The sequence below is a fragment of the Aphis gossypii genome, chromosome 1 (assembly GCF_020184175.1).
Source record: "Aphis gossypii isolate Hap1 chromosome 1, ASM2018417v2, whole genome shotgun sequence".
In the NCBI taxonomy this organism is placed as follows: domain Eukaryota; kingdom Metazoa; phylum Arthropoda; class Insecta; order Hemiptera; family Aphididae; genus Aphis; species Aphis gossypii.
Window position 1 is genome coordinate 60,497,242 of NC_065530.1, and position 18,078 is coordinate 60,515,319.

Consider the following 18,078-nt stretch of genomic DNA (forward strand, 5'->3'; position numbering starts at 1 on the left):
TTAACAAATAAGTACCATATATTTTTGAAATAACTGTGTGTTCATGTTTAATCATAACAAATGTATAAACGAATATTATAATTATCATTATAATTACGTAACGATTTTCTCGATATCTTTGAAGTGAAATGATGAATAGAGTTTTTAAAATTTAGAATTCGGTGTACAGTTTTTTAATTAATTGTACTTATAGGCTAAAATTTCTAATCCAAGTTGATTGGAATATCTCGTTAGACACCATCGTCAAAAAAATCAAATATCTCCCAGATGATGAATACAGAGCTGTTTATTATTAATCAGCGACGGCCGACGAGGAAAGATATAAAGGATCCTATTAGGTCCTTTTTCTTTGGACGTTTTTGCTTGTTTCATCAACACGATTTTACGATCTCAAAAGATTACCGACGATTTCTAATTTTAATATCTGATTTAATGCTGTAGATATTTTAAAGATTTCTCGATTACTTTTTTCATCCCACAATTTAAAAATTTACAACTGTAAAATACAAATTTAAAATATACCTAATGATTCACGTCAATGTGGATCTATGCGAATATATTATTATATTACTGTTAACCTACTTCTTTTCTAAATCAACTCGCCATGCCGTCTGCTTAGCTTTGGAACAACAAAATTATTACACAATCGATGCCATGTACTGCTTTTATAAAACAATATACATCGACATATCGTATACGGTATACCTAAGTCAATTTCGTAAAATTTACGAACAATGAAAATAATTTTCAAAGATAATTTGGTCACTATTGCTTATAATTACACTGTCATTGCACAATTTATTACTACAACGAAAATTGAAAATCAATTTTCAAATGGTTTGTAATCGCAAATTTTGAAATGCTCACCATTTTAAAGAGATAATATCAATTTTTATTATGTCGCAATCGGAAATTAAACTAAAATATATATAAGTGATCTAAATTAAATTTATTATAATGTTTACCAGCAAAAACTTTTTCATAGTCTACCAATATTTATTAAAGCTTTCAAAGTATTTACTGCTTATTAAATTGTATAATATAATAAATTAAGTTATAATATAATTTACGGTAATAATATTTTCTGTATTTATCACTATGCACAGGTCATTGAGTAATATCACTCTATGCCATCGACACTCGACATTGAGATTTAAAATTCGTTTAAATAATTGAAAAAAGTTGAATATATTGAGGTTGAATATTATTAAATAATTTTATTCAACCACATGAGTGAACAAAAATTGTTTTTGTCGTAAATTTAAAAAAAGTAGTACTGCGGCGCCAGATGTCTGAATACATTTCTTTTTAAACATTTGTTTGGAGAGTATTACTTATTATACACGGAATCATCTTACTCTAAATCAAACATATTTATTTAACGTGGAACGTAAACATTTTTTTTTATACTCGTCCAATATTGTGAATATAGATGTTTTTCTTGCTATTTGAAGACATATTATTATTGTGATAAATCATTGGTTATGTCTTATGTACAAAAGGAATAAGTATACATATATATTATATTGACGATGCCGCAAGTGTAACATAAGTCATAAATCTTTTGTAGCTTTCTATTTGGTAACCACCCCAAAAGGAGGAGTCGAAGAAGCCTTTAGACTTCATTCTCATTAATCACCCAAAAACAAGTAGGTAAGGGTCGACTGACGACGCCCATGTCACATTTCTTAACAACAAACATATGTAGTTTTATAAATATATCAATCCGTATAGTTGTTTTTTCAGTTACAAGTTTAATTTGTACTTATAAAAACAAAAATATTCCTATTTGAGATATTTTTTTTTTATATTTTCTTTAAAATTTCGTCTACCTATCATATAACATTCATAACGCAGACTAAAAATTGGTTAAATCCAAGACCAAAGTATTACCTAGGTATTGGAATATTTGATTTTTTTTTTTTAAATTTATTTTATTATATACTATGTATATAAATTTGTATAATGTTAGAGCCAATAAATACAGTGACAATATTACACATGCATAATAATTGCATATTGCATAATATGTTACTGGCGAGGAGCATGCATTGTTATAGTTTTAAAACTGAGTATTGATTTGTGTCAGTTGTATTACTTATGCACTTAACATAAATATGTGTGTTATTTAGGTATATACCTATTTGATTCCATTAATTAACTATTTCCATATATTCCATATATTAAGAGTGTAACTACTCGTATAACTGTTTCGGTCAATTAGTTATAACAATATTACCTATGTCATGATTAGTAAATTAAATCATCTGCAAAAATAATAAAATATTGCATTTATAATACTTAAACTTTAACAGTTAAATAGTTCAACGGTGCTTATTATAGAATATAGATATGTTGTAGGTATATCTACTGTCGAGTGTTATTTCTTTAGAGTTGTAATGCTCCACTGGACTTCATCGCACACCCACTCAACAATATCAGTCAACTCGGTAACTCGGCGACGCGCCAACTGTATTCGTGTAAGTAGGTACATAATATTATAGTGCCTATACGCGAGTAAAATGTGTAAAAAAATTAATTAAAAATTTTAAGTATAAAAAATATAATATTTGTTTAATTTGTACATATTGCGAGTGACGTATAATACTTATAATTTATATATCATTATCATGTAGAAGTATAATATATCATATACATTTTCGTTAACATTATATTGGAAAATATGATTTAATTATATGTTACTCGCTAGTCGTCTTTTATGTTATGCTTATACGTTATTATCTCGAAAATATTTGTGAATATATACTTCATAGACACACGTATTGCGTGGTATCCACGACCCACGTGTTAATAATAAATTCATAAATAATTATTAAAATTAAATGATAAATATAGATCGGTATACTCCAGTACAGCCACACAGTCTAGCCTTGAGCGCTGGCAGTAATTTGGCGACGGACGTGAAGTCTTGTAGTAAATTCGCGCATTCGCACATCAGCACGTACTGCTTGTCGCCGTTCGATTGCGATTTGTGTAACGTTATCCTTCTTAGGCCGGCTGATTTCGGTAGATAGTTGTAGATCATGCGTGCACCTGAAACGCGTCGGACGACATTCAAATACACATTTTTAAATCAAAATTATCCCCACGCGATACGTTAAGTAACTGTTATATACGTATACGCATGCGCACGATGGTTGCCAATTAGTTATTTCATTAATATTTATTATTGTATAGGTCTTAGGTTTACCTGTCCAATAAAGCCAGTGTTTCTCGAACTTTTCACTATCGTCGCCGTCGAATACTTTGTACACAGATATGATGTAAGCTGTGTGCGTACTTCTAGGCCTTTTTGACTGGCTCATTGGGGGGCACACGATGTTGGCCACTTCGGTGAACAAGTCGAACGTGTGATCGGTGGTGTGCTTGATGGCCCGGGGGTCGAATTTTTTTAGAGTCGTATTTCGAACGTTTACCGCCACTTCACGGGGATTTGACACCGAAGACTTATTCAGCACGTAGTACGTAATGAACGGGAATACGGCTGTGTTATAAATAAAAAATATTCTATGAACATAATATAAGTATATCGAGTAGTGGCGATAAATAAATGTATATATATATAAATAAAATTTCCTTGATATTACATTAGAAAATTTGATAAAAACACCAACAAAAAATATATTAATAAATTATAAAAAATAATTATATGAATAATAGTAAGAAATGTGCAATAAAAATTAAAATATATACTTCATTCTGATATGTTATGGCTGTTATGCAATATAAATACTATTATTATGAGTTAATTTATTTCTTAGTTAAATTTATAAAATTCCTAAGTCGAACTAAATAATAGATATCAAGATTCTAAGTATAATTATTAAGTTATATTTACAAAGACTCATTATATATATACAAATATTTAATAATTATTATATTTTTTATCATTGTTCTATGCAACTATGACTACTTGAAGTAATTGATTAAAAATGTTGCTGAAACATTTTAAACAAAAGGCTTAAACTTTAAAGTTTGTAATTACTAATTTCTAAAATAAAATTACAAAATCATATTAAGTCAGTAAGTATAATAAAACTATTAAATTATAATTTCAAGTATTTATTTGGAAATTCGTTTTTAAAAATGTACAAATCGGTACACAGTCAAAATCAAAATATGTAAAAATCGGTTTACAAAATCGAAACCGAACCCGAAATTTCCTAATACTGGTATTGAAAAATTGAAATCAAAATCGAAAAAATTAAAAACCGGTATTCGAAATCGAAACCGAAACCGAAACCGAAATTATTTCAATCGGTTTCAAGCCCTGACAAAAACACGTAAAACTATATAAATACAATTAACTATAAAATACAGCTTTAAGTAAAATTTTAGTTAATGTAATAGTTGAGAGTAATATATTATTTAAAAAAAAATATTTTTTTAATTTCTTAAAGAATATGATTTTATATTTTTCAGCATAAAAAATACTGAATTTTAATTATTTTATGGACAGTTTTGAAAGAAATAGGCAGTAAATAAGGATTATATAAGAACATCTGCGCGTTAGCACATTAATCTGGACTAATATACAGAAGCAAGTCATTTTCGTATACTAAATTACTAAACAGTATACACATAAGACATTTTTAGTTGACTGTTTAAGTGAATATTACCGTCTTTTTCTAAATTTGCCAGCAACATGCCTTCCGAAGCTACTTTGGTAGCTGCTATTTCTGTAAGTAGTGAACATGCAGCTGCTGTTTGTCTGGCCATTGGATCCGACAAAGGAGATTCTAAAACAGGATCGATCGGTTCCAATGTGGTCATCATGTGAAACATAAGGCAAGTTTTTGGGTCGTCTATTTCGACCATATTTAAAGCATTGGTTTTACTTGGACTTGGAGACCTAGGGAGCTGGAACAATATAGATGCCATAAGTGACAACATATTTAAATGGCTGTTGAATTACTTATAACTCATAAATTATAAGCAAAGCAGCACGTACGTTGACTCCGTCGGGTAGGAATCGGTCCAAATAAGCGATTGGTATGATAAAACAATCTTTATCCAAATTGGCAATACTCGCCGAATCAACTTTTCTGACATGGAGAGTACTATGACCGTTTGTACCAGTAGGATTGTTTAATGTAGAATACGAACCATGGCGACCTCTGCAATTCTGAAAGTTATAATTTGTAAACGGACTTTTTTTTTTACGAACAAAATAATAATTACAAAAATGAATGCATAATATTTCTATTTTTATAAAATTATGAGAAAATATAGTGAACGAAAATCACCATCATAATCTAGACGAGTCGGAAAAGTACAGGGCAGAAATTCACTTATTGAACTACCATTTTGGTATAAAAAGTAAAAAACATCTCAAATATTTATTTTCTTGCAACGGACCGCTATTTGATTATGTAAATTATAACGTCGGAGTTATTTTGCTAGAAAATCGAGTTGAATATATATATGTTGTATTAAGCATAGTATAAGCTTTGGAAAGCTTCCCGGTAACACAAATTGATTCTTTTTCTTATTATTATTTAGCAGCATAATAAAAAGATATTGTCAGTCATTAATCGATTACTTTTTACGCCAATGTAATAACAAATCGCAGCAACTATGGATATTGTGTCAAAATATGCATGTTATCAAAAGTTTATCATACTTTTTAATTATAAATATTATGTATCAACTATCAAGTATTTCGAAAAAAGTGTTATTATTATGTTGTTGCGTAACAAATGTATTTAAGATTATCGACTTTATATACCTACCGCAGGACACTTATATTTAAATGTATTTAAAGGATTAAGTTGTGAAATGAAAAAGTTTCATGTCGGGTCCAACGTCTCCATATTGGCTCATACTCTTATATAATGTGTATTGTATGATACATGTTCGTATAATAAAACCACAATGTTCATGATGGTATCATGTAACGCATAAGAAATATTAAAAAATATTATAATAATGTACATAATTACTCCCACTGAAATAACTTAGAAGGCACCACACACACCCGTTTTTTAAGAGGTTTGTTGTAAGACATTTTAATGAAATGATCAAAACAGTTTAAATTTGAAATTTTCTCTCTTAAATATAGGTATTAAATATTAATTAAAAATAACTTGCCTGTGATCTTATGTCAGTTCTATTGTCGGATGTTGATTAGTAACGACTTTATGAGATTATAAGCGGAAAATCATTATCGGGCAAAAAAAAATCATCACTCTGGTTATAGTCATATTTAAGAGACAGAATTTATACCTACATGATAAAAAAGACAATAGTGCTTGTTTTATTTATAATTTTTTTTTGTGTATTAAGATACTAATATATGAATGTATTGTGTACAAATTTTGGTTTATTAACTATGACTGCAGTCTGAGTGATTTTTGCATCTTGCGTGAAACAGTTTTTACAAGCAATTTATGGGTGTGCTGGTGTATTGCGTCCTCTTAAATATACGAAACAAACGCCGAACCTTGTCAATTGGATTGTTGTTGACCGAGCTGCAAGTCGCACTCGCACTAGTCCCAGTGCCATTTGCGAAATGTGGTGTGTTGGTGACGATCGTCTCCGCTTTCCCCGTGGACTGTTTCCTCCGGATCCACCGTATGAGTGGGACAGCTGAGGTGGGTTTTGGTTGCGCCAACAAAGGGGGTCCGACGAAGTCCTCGAACTCCTGTGGGAAGTTTGCATGACCCAGGAGGATGTGGGTCCTAATGGACAAGTATGATCCGAGTCGATCATCATTGAACACCTGTATTGTCACAACATCAGCTTGGACGCGGACGGACAGTTGTGAAACACATCATGTCCGATCAGAGGCGTCCCTAGACCCATTTTTAGAGGCAGAGGAGAAAAAACTGAAGGTGTAAACTAAGTTTTTTAACGTAGTTTTAAATTGCATATTATAAAATTTATACTTATAATCTGTATTTATCTTAATAACGCGTATAACACAGCACATTTTATGTAAGAATAATCCATTTAACTTTGTTATTTTTAATATATAATGTATCTATTGACCTATAGTTAAATTTAAAGGTAATAATATTAATTAGTATCTAGTAAAGGTTTTTTTTTGAGATTTTAATTTAAAAACAGGGTATGGGAATTTTAAAAAGACAAAAAGTAAACCTACAGTTTTAAAATGTTCATAACTTATTTTAAAATTAAAATATCAAAAAAGTCTACCCGAGACTAAAAAATCTTACTCTTTTAGTTTTTATTAGTGATGAGATAGAAAAACTATAATTATAGTGTTCATTATTAAAATTAACTAGCATTATTTGAACTGTAAATATTATACAATAAAGATCGGGGTAGATACTTGATACGAACGTGAGCTAATATTTGTATTTTAATATATTATATATTTAAGTGTAAAAATACCGTAATAAATTTAAATGAGGATTATAGAGCTGTTATGTGGTTTTGTTAAGAAAATGAGAAAAACAATTATTTGGTTTAAACTTAATTTATATAAAAATATTAAAACACAAATATCTATACAAATTTAATTTTTTTATACGGGCACAGTCACATAAGTGACATTAAGTCCTAATTTTTGTGGAAAAATTATGAATTAATTAAAATAATTAATTTGTTATTAAAGAAAATTGTTCTTATTATTTATTGTTAAAAATATATTAATTTGAGAATATGGATTATTAAGTACTTATATAATTTTATAATGATTTTATTCAAATAATACGAACTATATTATATTTTATAATAAATTGTAAATATGTATTTTATACAAATGATTATTTAATGTAGATAAAAATAATAATATAATATTTAATTAATTTAGTCGAGTTAAATATTTGATAATTAAAAACATAATATAAATTGACTTGTAGTAATTAGTTATTCAAAGGGTATAAAATAAATTGAATCTAAAAGTACTGAGAATGTTTGATAACCGTAAATAAAGAAGTAATAAGTATTTTTATAATTATTTTATTGCGCATATTTTATCAGAAGGTCAAATATTGAGAAATCATTGTCATTATTATTATTGCGTTAGATAATAGATTATTGCTTATTATTCAATTTACTTCACGCCTAATTTGTCTCTAATCCTCTCACAGGGTTATAAAAACCGGTTTTAACACCACCCTAATGGACAGATGTGTTAATATATTATAATACCGAGGGGTGAATTGGTACGTGGGACGGTAACTAAATAATAATCCTTATCGATTACGGTCAACAGCTGCTAACCTGGATTCCCTGGTCCTCCGCACGGTTCCCAGTGCATTGGTGTTGCCACTAGTCGTCCTCCTGCCCAGGCCACTGGAATAGCTTCTCTCCTTAGAGGAGCCTTCCGCCTGAAAATTTTTCCGGAAGAGTATATTCATGTTGTGAGCGCGGAAACTCACGGATTAAAGATTTTATTTATTATACAATATATTATTAATATTTCGGGATGAAAACTACGTGTAATAATGTCACGAATTCGTGTCGTGTGGAACAGTATCACATTTTTGTGTGTTCATTTTATTATTGGGTGTTTACTACGCACGTCAGGAGACAACTACGCGCGTTTGTAACTGATTTGTGTGGCTAAGTCTAGTGTAGTATCTGTCGTAGGATAGCTTCTATTTATAAATGTTGGCGCCCTTTGTGGGAAGAACCCTTGCCAATTTACCCGTATAACGAATACACGTTAGTGAAATTGACGATTTGCGTTCGATTCCGGTAACACTAATACAATAATATACAATATTGTTGTATTAATGTTTTTGCTGACGTGGTACACGGTTGAACACATTTGTTGGAGAATAGGTATAAAAATAACCCGTAACGTAAACGATGTATTCATTTTTTTACTACGGAATAAACCTCATTTTGTAATTTAGTTTTTGTTAGTCGACGTGATCGTTTCAAATATTTGTCATTTTTTCTTTTTAGGTTAATACCAACACAGATAAATTTACTAAATATTAATGCTTTTTATTGCATTCATCTACATATAAATACACAATCTTATGCGTACAAAACTATTAGTTTTCATTTTAAGTATATCAAATTTATACACGATAATATAATTTACGAAAAAAATAAACAAACAAATAAATAAATAAATAAAACATCAACAAAAACAATATAACAGCTGAATGCATACAGCAAAAACAAATATTACAAGTATCATTCTTAAGTAATATTATATAAAGTCTTAAATTTAACTTGGGCAAAAATCAAAAGCATTTTATAGTATTGACAAGAGGTTAAGGACGTTTGTATAAAAAAATATTTCAGTCATTGCAGGTATAGTAAAGGAGCGTCGTACCTATTCGAAATCTTAGTTCACTTCTACAAATCTAAACGATAAATCAAGTGGGTTCTCTCCGGTGGTTTTCTAGTGTATAAAATAATAAATAGTAATTAAATTCTTCGCTTATTGTTAAACTAACTAATAGTATTAAATTTAAGGACTAGACAATTTGGTCGAATTATCAATATTGAAAATCGAAAAAAAAACAAGAGGTTTTATAAATTGGTTACAAAATGTTAAGGTGTATGCACACTGTTCAAAAATGAAAATAAATTTCGATGTGTACATTTCACCCCACGTTTGTATATTATAATGGAAGTTACTGGTTTGTAAAATAATAAAAAAAAATAACGTCATTCAATTTTGAAAATGGCACAATAAGGTATGCTGATTTATGTATCTTGCAACGTATTTCTTCTTATTGTCATGTTTACCATGTTGTGCGATTATTACGAATGATTGAATTCGTTGAAAACATGAAAGAAATTATTATACGTTGAAAAAGAAAAAAGAAATATTTGAGTTTCGGGGAAATAGAGATACATAATATAGATTTACGCGATATAAGTAAGCCTTCTATACATAATATTATACAATATATAAATATATATTATGTACCTATTGCCTATGTATTCAGACTATAAATAACGACGGTATGAGTATATATGTGTCTAGGAATTATTGATTTTATTTTTTTTTTGTCAAATGTATTTATAAAGTATACACACACACACACGCAGATACACAGAGTGAGGTGGTCAAATAAAAATGATTTCGGGGGTAACCGAGCAGGATGAGAGTATACGAATTGTATGTAAACACGAATACTTCCACGACTTGAAAAAAAAAAAAAAAAAATAAAAAAATATATTGGGACGACATCTACCAGAGAGTCACGGTTCGGCGTCGGCTTTGGATAACGATCAAAATATTATTATTTAATAATATTGTCGTCGTCGTCCTCCGACGGGATTTCTAAAATGCGACTGCACGCACACGATATTATCGTATCGATCCATGACATTATGATTATCAGCGACCGCGCGACCGCCGTCCGCCGGGTCGGTTCACGGCGATTCCAAGTCCGAAATCCGACGTATCGATCTGTACAGATTCAACGGCGGCATGTTTGGATGTTCGATGCGCGTGGGCGACGACACGTGAGGTCTGATGGTCTGGTACTCGGGCATGGCGCGGCGGATGGTAGTGATCTGCTGGTATTCGTGTTGCTGTTCGTACGGATAGTAGGCGCCGTTCTCGAAGTTCGGGTTGGCTATGGTCTGCGGATGGTGGTGCACTGGTCGCCGGGTCGTGGCCGTCGTGTCGATGTTGCCCGTGGGCGACAACGTGGCCCAAAACGTCTTTGGAGATATGTCGATCGTGTCGTACAGTGGGGGACTCTTCTTTGGTTCCGGACTGAAGTCCGATTTGTTCCAACGTTTCTTACTGCGCAAAAAAAAAAAAAAAACGAGTAAAAGTATGTCGAGTGTAGTGAAATATATGAAAAAAAAAATTGTTTAAAATTAGCTCTAGTCCTAGACCAAAGACTGAACGGTGCCGATCACGTGTATATGTGATAATAATAATAAAAATAGTAGCTTAAAACGAGTGTGGTATAGATTTTCTCGAATAGCATACTATTGTTATACGAGTAGTATTAATTATAGATATTGATTTCGGGTCGATAGGTAATAATGTCTAGAAACGATTCGGCACAGGTGTATATTATTATGTATTTTAATAATGCACTAGCACGCACTACTTATATTATGTAATATAGTGTGAAAAAATATTTTAATATTGTTTAAAATGTCCTATTATAATGCTTTTTGTATAATACACGCGTGTATGAATTATTAAGATAAATTTATTTCGACCTCGTCAACACGTTTTGACACATGTTAAAAATAATTCGTATTTTGTACTCACTCTCTCAGCCGGACGATTACCACCAGTATAACAGTACCGACCAGCATCACTCCGAGCAAGCATGTGGACAGCAGCATCCACCAGGAGTATGTCTCGATAATAGGTCCTGGAAAGAGTTTTTGTTATAGTGTATCAATCACCGACATTTCGTTATAAATATTTAAAAACTCTTGTACTTTTTGTATAGTATAATATACTATGCTTAATCGAATCGATTAAATTGGCGATTAATTCGGATTGGCCTCCTTGAAGACAAAAAAAAAAAAATAAAATAAAAATAAAAAAAATGTTATATTATGGACCAAAAATAATATATAATATAAAATACACATGTATATGAAATAATAAAAAAAAAAAAATAACTGCGTTTCAAAATTAAAATCAAACATAATAGAGGAATCAAGTTCAAAAATGTTTAGAGCGATTGTTTTTTTCACATGCACACACAGACACACGTCATACCTTGCTGCGGTAATTCGACAAATCCCACCCCTTGATCTGTATCGCACATGGCTTTGCACGGTTTGCCAGGTTCCAGTTCATTGGTTTCCATCAGCATCTCTTTATTTGGCGAGTTTGATTCATTGCTTCCAGACTGATCGCTAGGGACGGCGGCTAAAAATGATGGCATCGGAGGCGGTGGCATGTCCAGTATAGACGGTGGCGGTCCTAGATCTCCGCATTCACGGCCGGTCATGTCCATACAAGCGGCCATCGTGGCTATACACAGACTTGACCCGATTAAGTAAATCTTCATGATGGCGACGTGTTCTATTAATAATACGAATGAAATAATTCACTTATAAAAATAAAATAAAATAAAATTACAAGTAATGCCAGTAGCATTTAAAAAAGTATTATTCTATATTATATTTTTGTAATTTACTTCAAGTAAAAAAATGATATACTTTTATACTATAATTCATTTGTTGTACGATAAAGGAATAAATGAATACTAATTTAAAACCTTGCTATAATTTTTTGTGCTTTTCTATTTTAACCGTAAATTCGCTCAACTTTTATTATTTATTTTATGTCAAAACCATATTTATATTCACGCGGCGAAAAATATTCTAACTCTTAACTTTATATATTTTTATATTTTATTTAGTCTATTACTATTCTCCCTTAAGCTGTAGGTTTATCTTAAAAATTTGAAAATGCATGGAATAATTTTCAATAAGTCTGCAGTAAAACGTTGAAAATAAATTTTAGTTTTGCCTAAAGTCATACTATATTACAAAGATGGTAAATTCCATTATATCAAACGATTGCTTTAGGCATTTTTGAAGTAGTAGTTGATGTGAAACTCTATTTATCAACTTGCTGTGACAGTCTACATCATTTTGAAATTGTGTTTCGTCTCTGAGCACATTTCTTAAAACGGAAATTACACATATATGTCTAATAATATTGTGTACTATCTATTATCTGCCCCGTGAAATGACTATTGAAAAATGAGGTTGCGAGGGTGAAACAATCGATCGGCTTACAGTAGGGGCGATGATTGACAGTTTTTGATTACCATTGTACATTGGTGACGTCATTTTTAAAAGAACCGATGGAAAAAATAATAAACATTTAAGTTTTTGAGGTTGAAGTATATGTACAATTTAGTTATGTTTAATTGAAAAAAATAGGTAGTTATTTTAGTTTTTTATTTAAACATAGATACTAAAATTAATTAAATCTACGCATTTCATAAATCATCACATCCATAATCTTAAAATATATAGATTTAATTTCATAAAAGATACTTTTATTCATTCATATATTATTTATACCAATATAATATTATTATTAATTATAAAATATATGTAATGATATTTATGAATATAACAGCCACTATAATATGTATACAATTAAAATAAAACTATAATTTAACCATTTTACTTAGATAAATTACTAATAAACTTGTACGTGTATTAATTAATATTATTTAGTTTGATTAAACTATTGATATTTAAATCATGAAAACATAAACCATAAAAATTAAACAATACCACTAGAAAATATTACTGAAAAGTTAGATAATTATAATTTAAGACAAATTACCAAATATAAAAATACATTAATAAAATATTGATGTTTATTAGTTGAGATTTAAGAAATAGTTTATAGAATTATGTATTAAAGTTAAAACAATAATAATTATAATAATAAGTCTTACAATAATAATTTTAAAATAAAATAATATTGAATATTGTAAAAAAATTAACTTATTAATTATGAATGCATATCGTTCCTTTATATATATATTTATATATAATATATACATATTACATATATACCTGTGAGTTGACTTATTAATCATTGTTCCTATTGGCTATTATAATAATGCGCTAATATAATCTGTATATTTATATAAATTAATATTATAACACCCATAGCAGTTTTAAAAAGTGATAAACTATGCCCAGAAACATTATATAAAGAGTTTTTGGTACTTAATATTAGAAACAAAAATAATTGTATCTTTTAGTAAATTAAGTGAAACAACAGTCTTTGAAATAGTATTTAAGGGCTTGAGTCCATTAGCCCCCTATCATATCTACCTTTGATTATTTAAGTAATGTAATATTTTGCAACAATTTATTTATCATTCAGAAAATAATAAAAAAATGAAATTTATGAATTATAAGTACACAAAACAAATTAAAAATCTATTGTGGTCAGTTATATTATAAAAATAAGTTCGTTATTAAATACAAAGTCATACATATAAATAATTATTCATAATTTATAAATTATAATAATGAATATCATTCAGATATTATTTATATATATATATATATATATATATATATATTATGGGCTTAGATAAATAATTTTAAAAAGTATGATTTAATCATTTTTTATAGATAACAAAATTAATATTTAATAATAAATAACTATAAAAAAATGTTAAAATGTGCTCTACAAGATTTGTATAACCAGCTATGGTAAAAATTAATTAAAATAAATACCTATTCTAGTTATGAACTATTTACAAAATTATATTATGATGTCTTACAAATTAATTTATTATTATATAAAAATAAAATAAAATAAATAATAATTATTCGAAATTACAAAAATATTAGATATTTAAGTACAACTTTTGTAAGGAAACAATTTATTTTTTACATAAAAATATAGGCATCTAAAATTAAATTGTTTTATTTAACTACTTGAATATATTTTGCGTAGGCTCAAATCCACGAAACGGAACAAATAGGTTATTTTTGTTTTCTAGTTTAATTATGTTTACTTTGTGTTAATTTTAAATGTATAAAGTATATTATTATACTTCAAGCAATAGATCAATACTTCATAACAGGATTATTATATTAACTGTTCTGAATGGTTTAAAATTGTTGATTATTAAAAGTTTGTAATAAATAATATTATGAATCATACATATTGAAAATAACTAAAATTAAATACAAATTTCAATATTATGGTATTTTGACAATGTTACTGTTTGTATCCATTACTGTTTACTGTTTTATATCTAAGACTGATAACGATTCATGCAATAATGTAATAGTACTACCGATTTATGCGTAGTAAAGCGACGAGATATCTTTGACTTAAAAATAATGTTAAGGACCATTAAATGTATGTTTTTATATTAAAATATAATAACAATAATAATAATAACTTACATGTTATGTGACGTCTTTGTGGCTCGGCGACGGTCTGAGTAGATGGAAAGGCAGCCACGGGGCAGATGCGCAAAATCGGCTTTCCCGACCCTTTTATCGATCTCCCCGCTCCGTCGTCTCCCCATATCCGGTCACCCTGGTAACCGGGTAAAAATACAAGGGAACTCGTTTCAGGGTGGTAGGGAGAGGGCGTCTTTTCTAATGACTCTGTTGGGGTTTGAAAAGACTTTGGTAACTTTCTGTTCTGTCACTATATCTACTGGTTTAGAGTAGTCATTTATTCACCTATATACCTTATACTTTCTTCTGAAGGTCAAAGAGTAGAAGAGATAGACTTAAAAATATTAACATTTTAGATTGAGACTTTAACTTGAGGTAAATTATTATTTGGTGTTATCAGTCATCAACTATAAAACTTAAATGATTTTATGTATCTATATAAAACTAGCAAAGTCTAGAAAACTTAAAAACGAATGTAATTGAGGATAATATATATATATTATTTTAGTACTGTTATAGATAATATATAAGACGAACAAATGAAAATTATAATAATAATTATTATATACAAGTACTCTGCATAGCTCATTTTACACACCGTTTAATTATGTACTTATATAGTATATAATATATTTTGTATACAAATATAATAAATGTATATTAAGCTTTCTTAAATAATATAAAATATAAATATAGTATGAAACTATGTTTATTTAAATTTTAAATAATAATCACTAAAAGAAATAAAATAATTATTAGTAAGTTTAAAAAATAGGTAACATTTATACAATATACCATGTATAAAAATAATTGATTTAAGTCTTAACTAATAGTTTGACAATATACATAATTATTTAGATTTTTATAATATAACTATAAACTTCACTAGGTTTAATATTTTGTTATATTGACTTGAATTTTTGTTAGATAGTAAGAAATAAAAACAAAATATATTAATAATAAGTCATTTAAGTCTTAATTAATAATTTAACAATATACATAATTATTTAGATTTTTATAATATAACTTTAAACTTCACTAGATTTAATATTTTGTTATATTGACTTGAATTTTTGTTAGATAGTAAGAAATAAAAAAAAAATATATTAATAATTCGGATTTTAAAATGAAAAAATAACTTATAGTTTAAAGTTATATAAAACATACTGAAGTGAATTTAATGAGCCAATAACATTTATAACAGTATTGAACATTAAATGTTACTCGTTGTATAATTTGGTTGTAATGATAATTGCAATATAAATTAATTGTGACAGAAAACAAATTATTTACTGACAAAATAATTAATGGTAAAATGTCTATAAATGTTATTATTTTCATCTCATTCTAATTGGATTTTACATCTAGTAGATTTGTTATTTGATATTTCTCAAAGGTGGGCAAGTTAATGAAAATAATTAACTGTGGCTAGTTAAGTTAATTCAATTAAATTGCCTTCAGTTACAGTTGAAAATTAACAAAAAAAAAAAAAAAATTAACTAGATAAGTTAAAAGTTAAGATAGAAAATAAAATAAACTTCACTCAGTTAATAAAAGTTGATTTTTTTTCAAGTCATAAATTGCACTAGTATTTTGATTTGTACAAACATTTACCAAGACGCTTAGTACTGTGTAAACATTAAATTTAAAATTATTATTATAGTACATACTACATTGTTACTAGAAACGTATAGGTTACATCTATACATAAAAAAATTAAAATTAACTTAACTGTAAAATAATGATAATTAACTATAAAAAGCTAAGTTAAAACAATATAAAATTTAACTGAATAAGTTAATAAGTTAAAAACAAAAATAACTAACTAGTCAAGTTGAAAAGTTAAAAATTTAACTTTTTTACTTAACTTTAACTTTTTAACAAGTTAATGCTCACCATTGATATTTTTACATAGTATATATTACATATATAAAAACAATAACATTATTAATTAAAATATTAAAATATTTCTATTATTTCTATTAATAAAAATTAATACATTAATTTATTTTTATTTTTAATTGTATGATAAATAATAATCAATTTTATTTAAACAATTGTAATATTTATCGTGTTTCCTCGATTTATTAACCAATAATGTAGTATTGATAGTATTTAAGTTAACTACGGCATAAGACATAAGTTCAACAATGGCAAATGTTACTATAGTATTTAACGGCAAAGGACGTCATCAATAGCTTATCGGACAATATGATTTATTGTGTTGGTTAAGGGTGGTAAGTAATTAAATGCTAATATATTTATGATTATATAAAACAATAATGCCATTATTGTATGTTTGTATTGTTATTTAAAAGTCCTTTATGAGTAAAGCTTTTTAATTAGGAATTAATGACTTGTAAGTAATTTGTTAAAATATTTTCAATAAAAGTAAAAATAAAAATTATTCATATCAAAATATGAGTATAATATAGAAATATTTAATAAATGATGTCCCAAGAAAATTAAAAAAAGGCTAGATAATATAGTTTACATAACCACCTAATAAAGTTTCAGTAAAACTTTTACGGTAACTTACTTAACTTTTCAATCACATTAAGTTTTATATTAATTTATAGTTTAAAATAAAGATATATTTTTATGAATAAGATATCAAATCAAATTTGAATAGATGTATAGAGGAGTTAAATAACTATAAAATGATTAAATGAAATAATTTATTTTATAATTTACAATGTCATGTTTAAGCTTTTAAATTAACTTAACTTTATAATTAATACTAAACAATAAACACTAAGAAAATTATAATTAACAATAATAAAAATCGTATAATAATGAAAATAGCGTGTAGGTACATTTATATTTGATAATGGCTTTAAATAAACATTTTTGGATATTTTCCAAATTATGAAATGAAATTATAATGTAATTTTTATAGCCCTATCTAGTTTAAAATACCTAGCTATTTCATATTATAATTAATGGAACAACTTTAATTAATGTTTTATAAAATAGAAACTATTAAAATAATTTTATATAAAAATTGTCTTATACGCATTCATATATATCCACTCATACGTCTTATTATTTGATACTATTATTGGTTTTAAATAGTTCAAGAGTCATAACTCATAACGATATTAGAAAGTTATTAGGCACGTAGCTAAGATTTAATATTTTTGTTTTTTTGAAGAGAAGGGGGAGGGGTCTTAATAATTTTGTGTACAATTTTTATGTTTTTACAAGATTGATAAACAAAACGTTTTAGTTTTAATT

General features: G+C 27.6%; 2 protein-coding genes across 2 annotated transcripts; both read right to left on the minus strand.

Moving 5' to 3' along the window:
* Positions 1-2,546: 2,546 nt before the first annotated feature.
* LOC114124386 (uncharacterized) lies at positions 2,547-8,544 on the minus strand. Its single transcript, XM_027987623.2, has 6 exons — positions 8,212-8,544; positions 6,464-6,701; positions 4,973-5,146; positions 4,641-4,881; positions 3,212-3,505; positions 2,547-3,054 (listed from the first exon to the last, which is right to left on the minus strand). The coding sequence occupies exons 1-6, from the start codon at positions 8,346-8,348 to the stop codon at positions 2,840-2,842; spliced, it is 1,299 nt and encodes a 432-aa protein (XP_027843424.2). The 5' UTR covers positions 8,349-8,544; the 3' UTR covers positions 2,547-2,839.
* Positions 8,545-9,950: 1,406 nt separating this feature from the next.
* LOC114124378 (uncharacterized) lies at positions 9,951-14,981 on the minus strand. The gene is given in 5 exon segments (XM_027987611.2): positions 9,951-10,711; positions 11,195-11,300; positions 11,657-11,955; positions 11,957-11,965; positions 14,842-14,981. Coding segments are annotated over 5 exon segments (918 nt in total). The 5' UTR covers positions 14,967-14,981; the 3' UTR covers positions 9,951-10,332.
* Between the last annotated feature and the right edge of the window lie 3,097 nt (positions 14,982-18,078).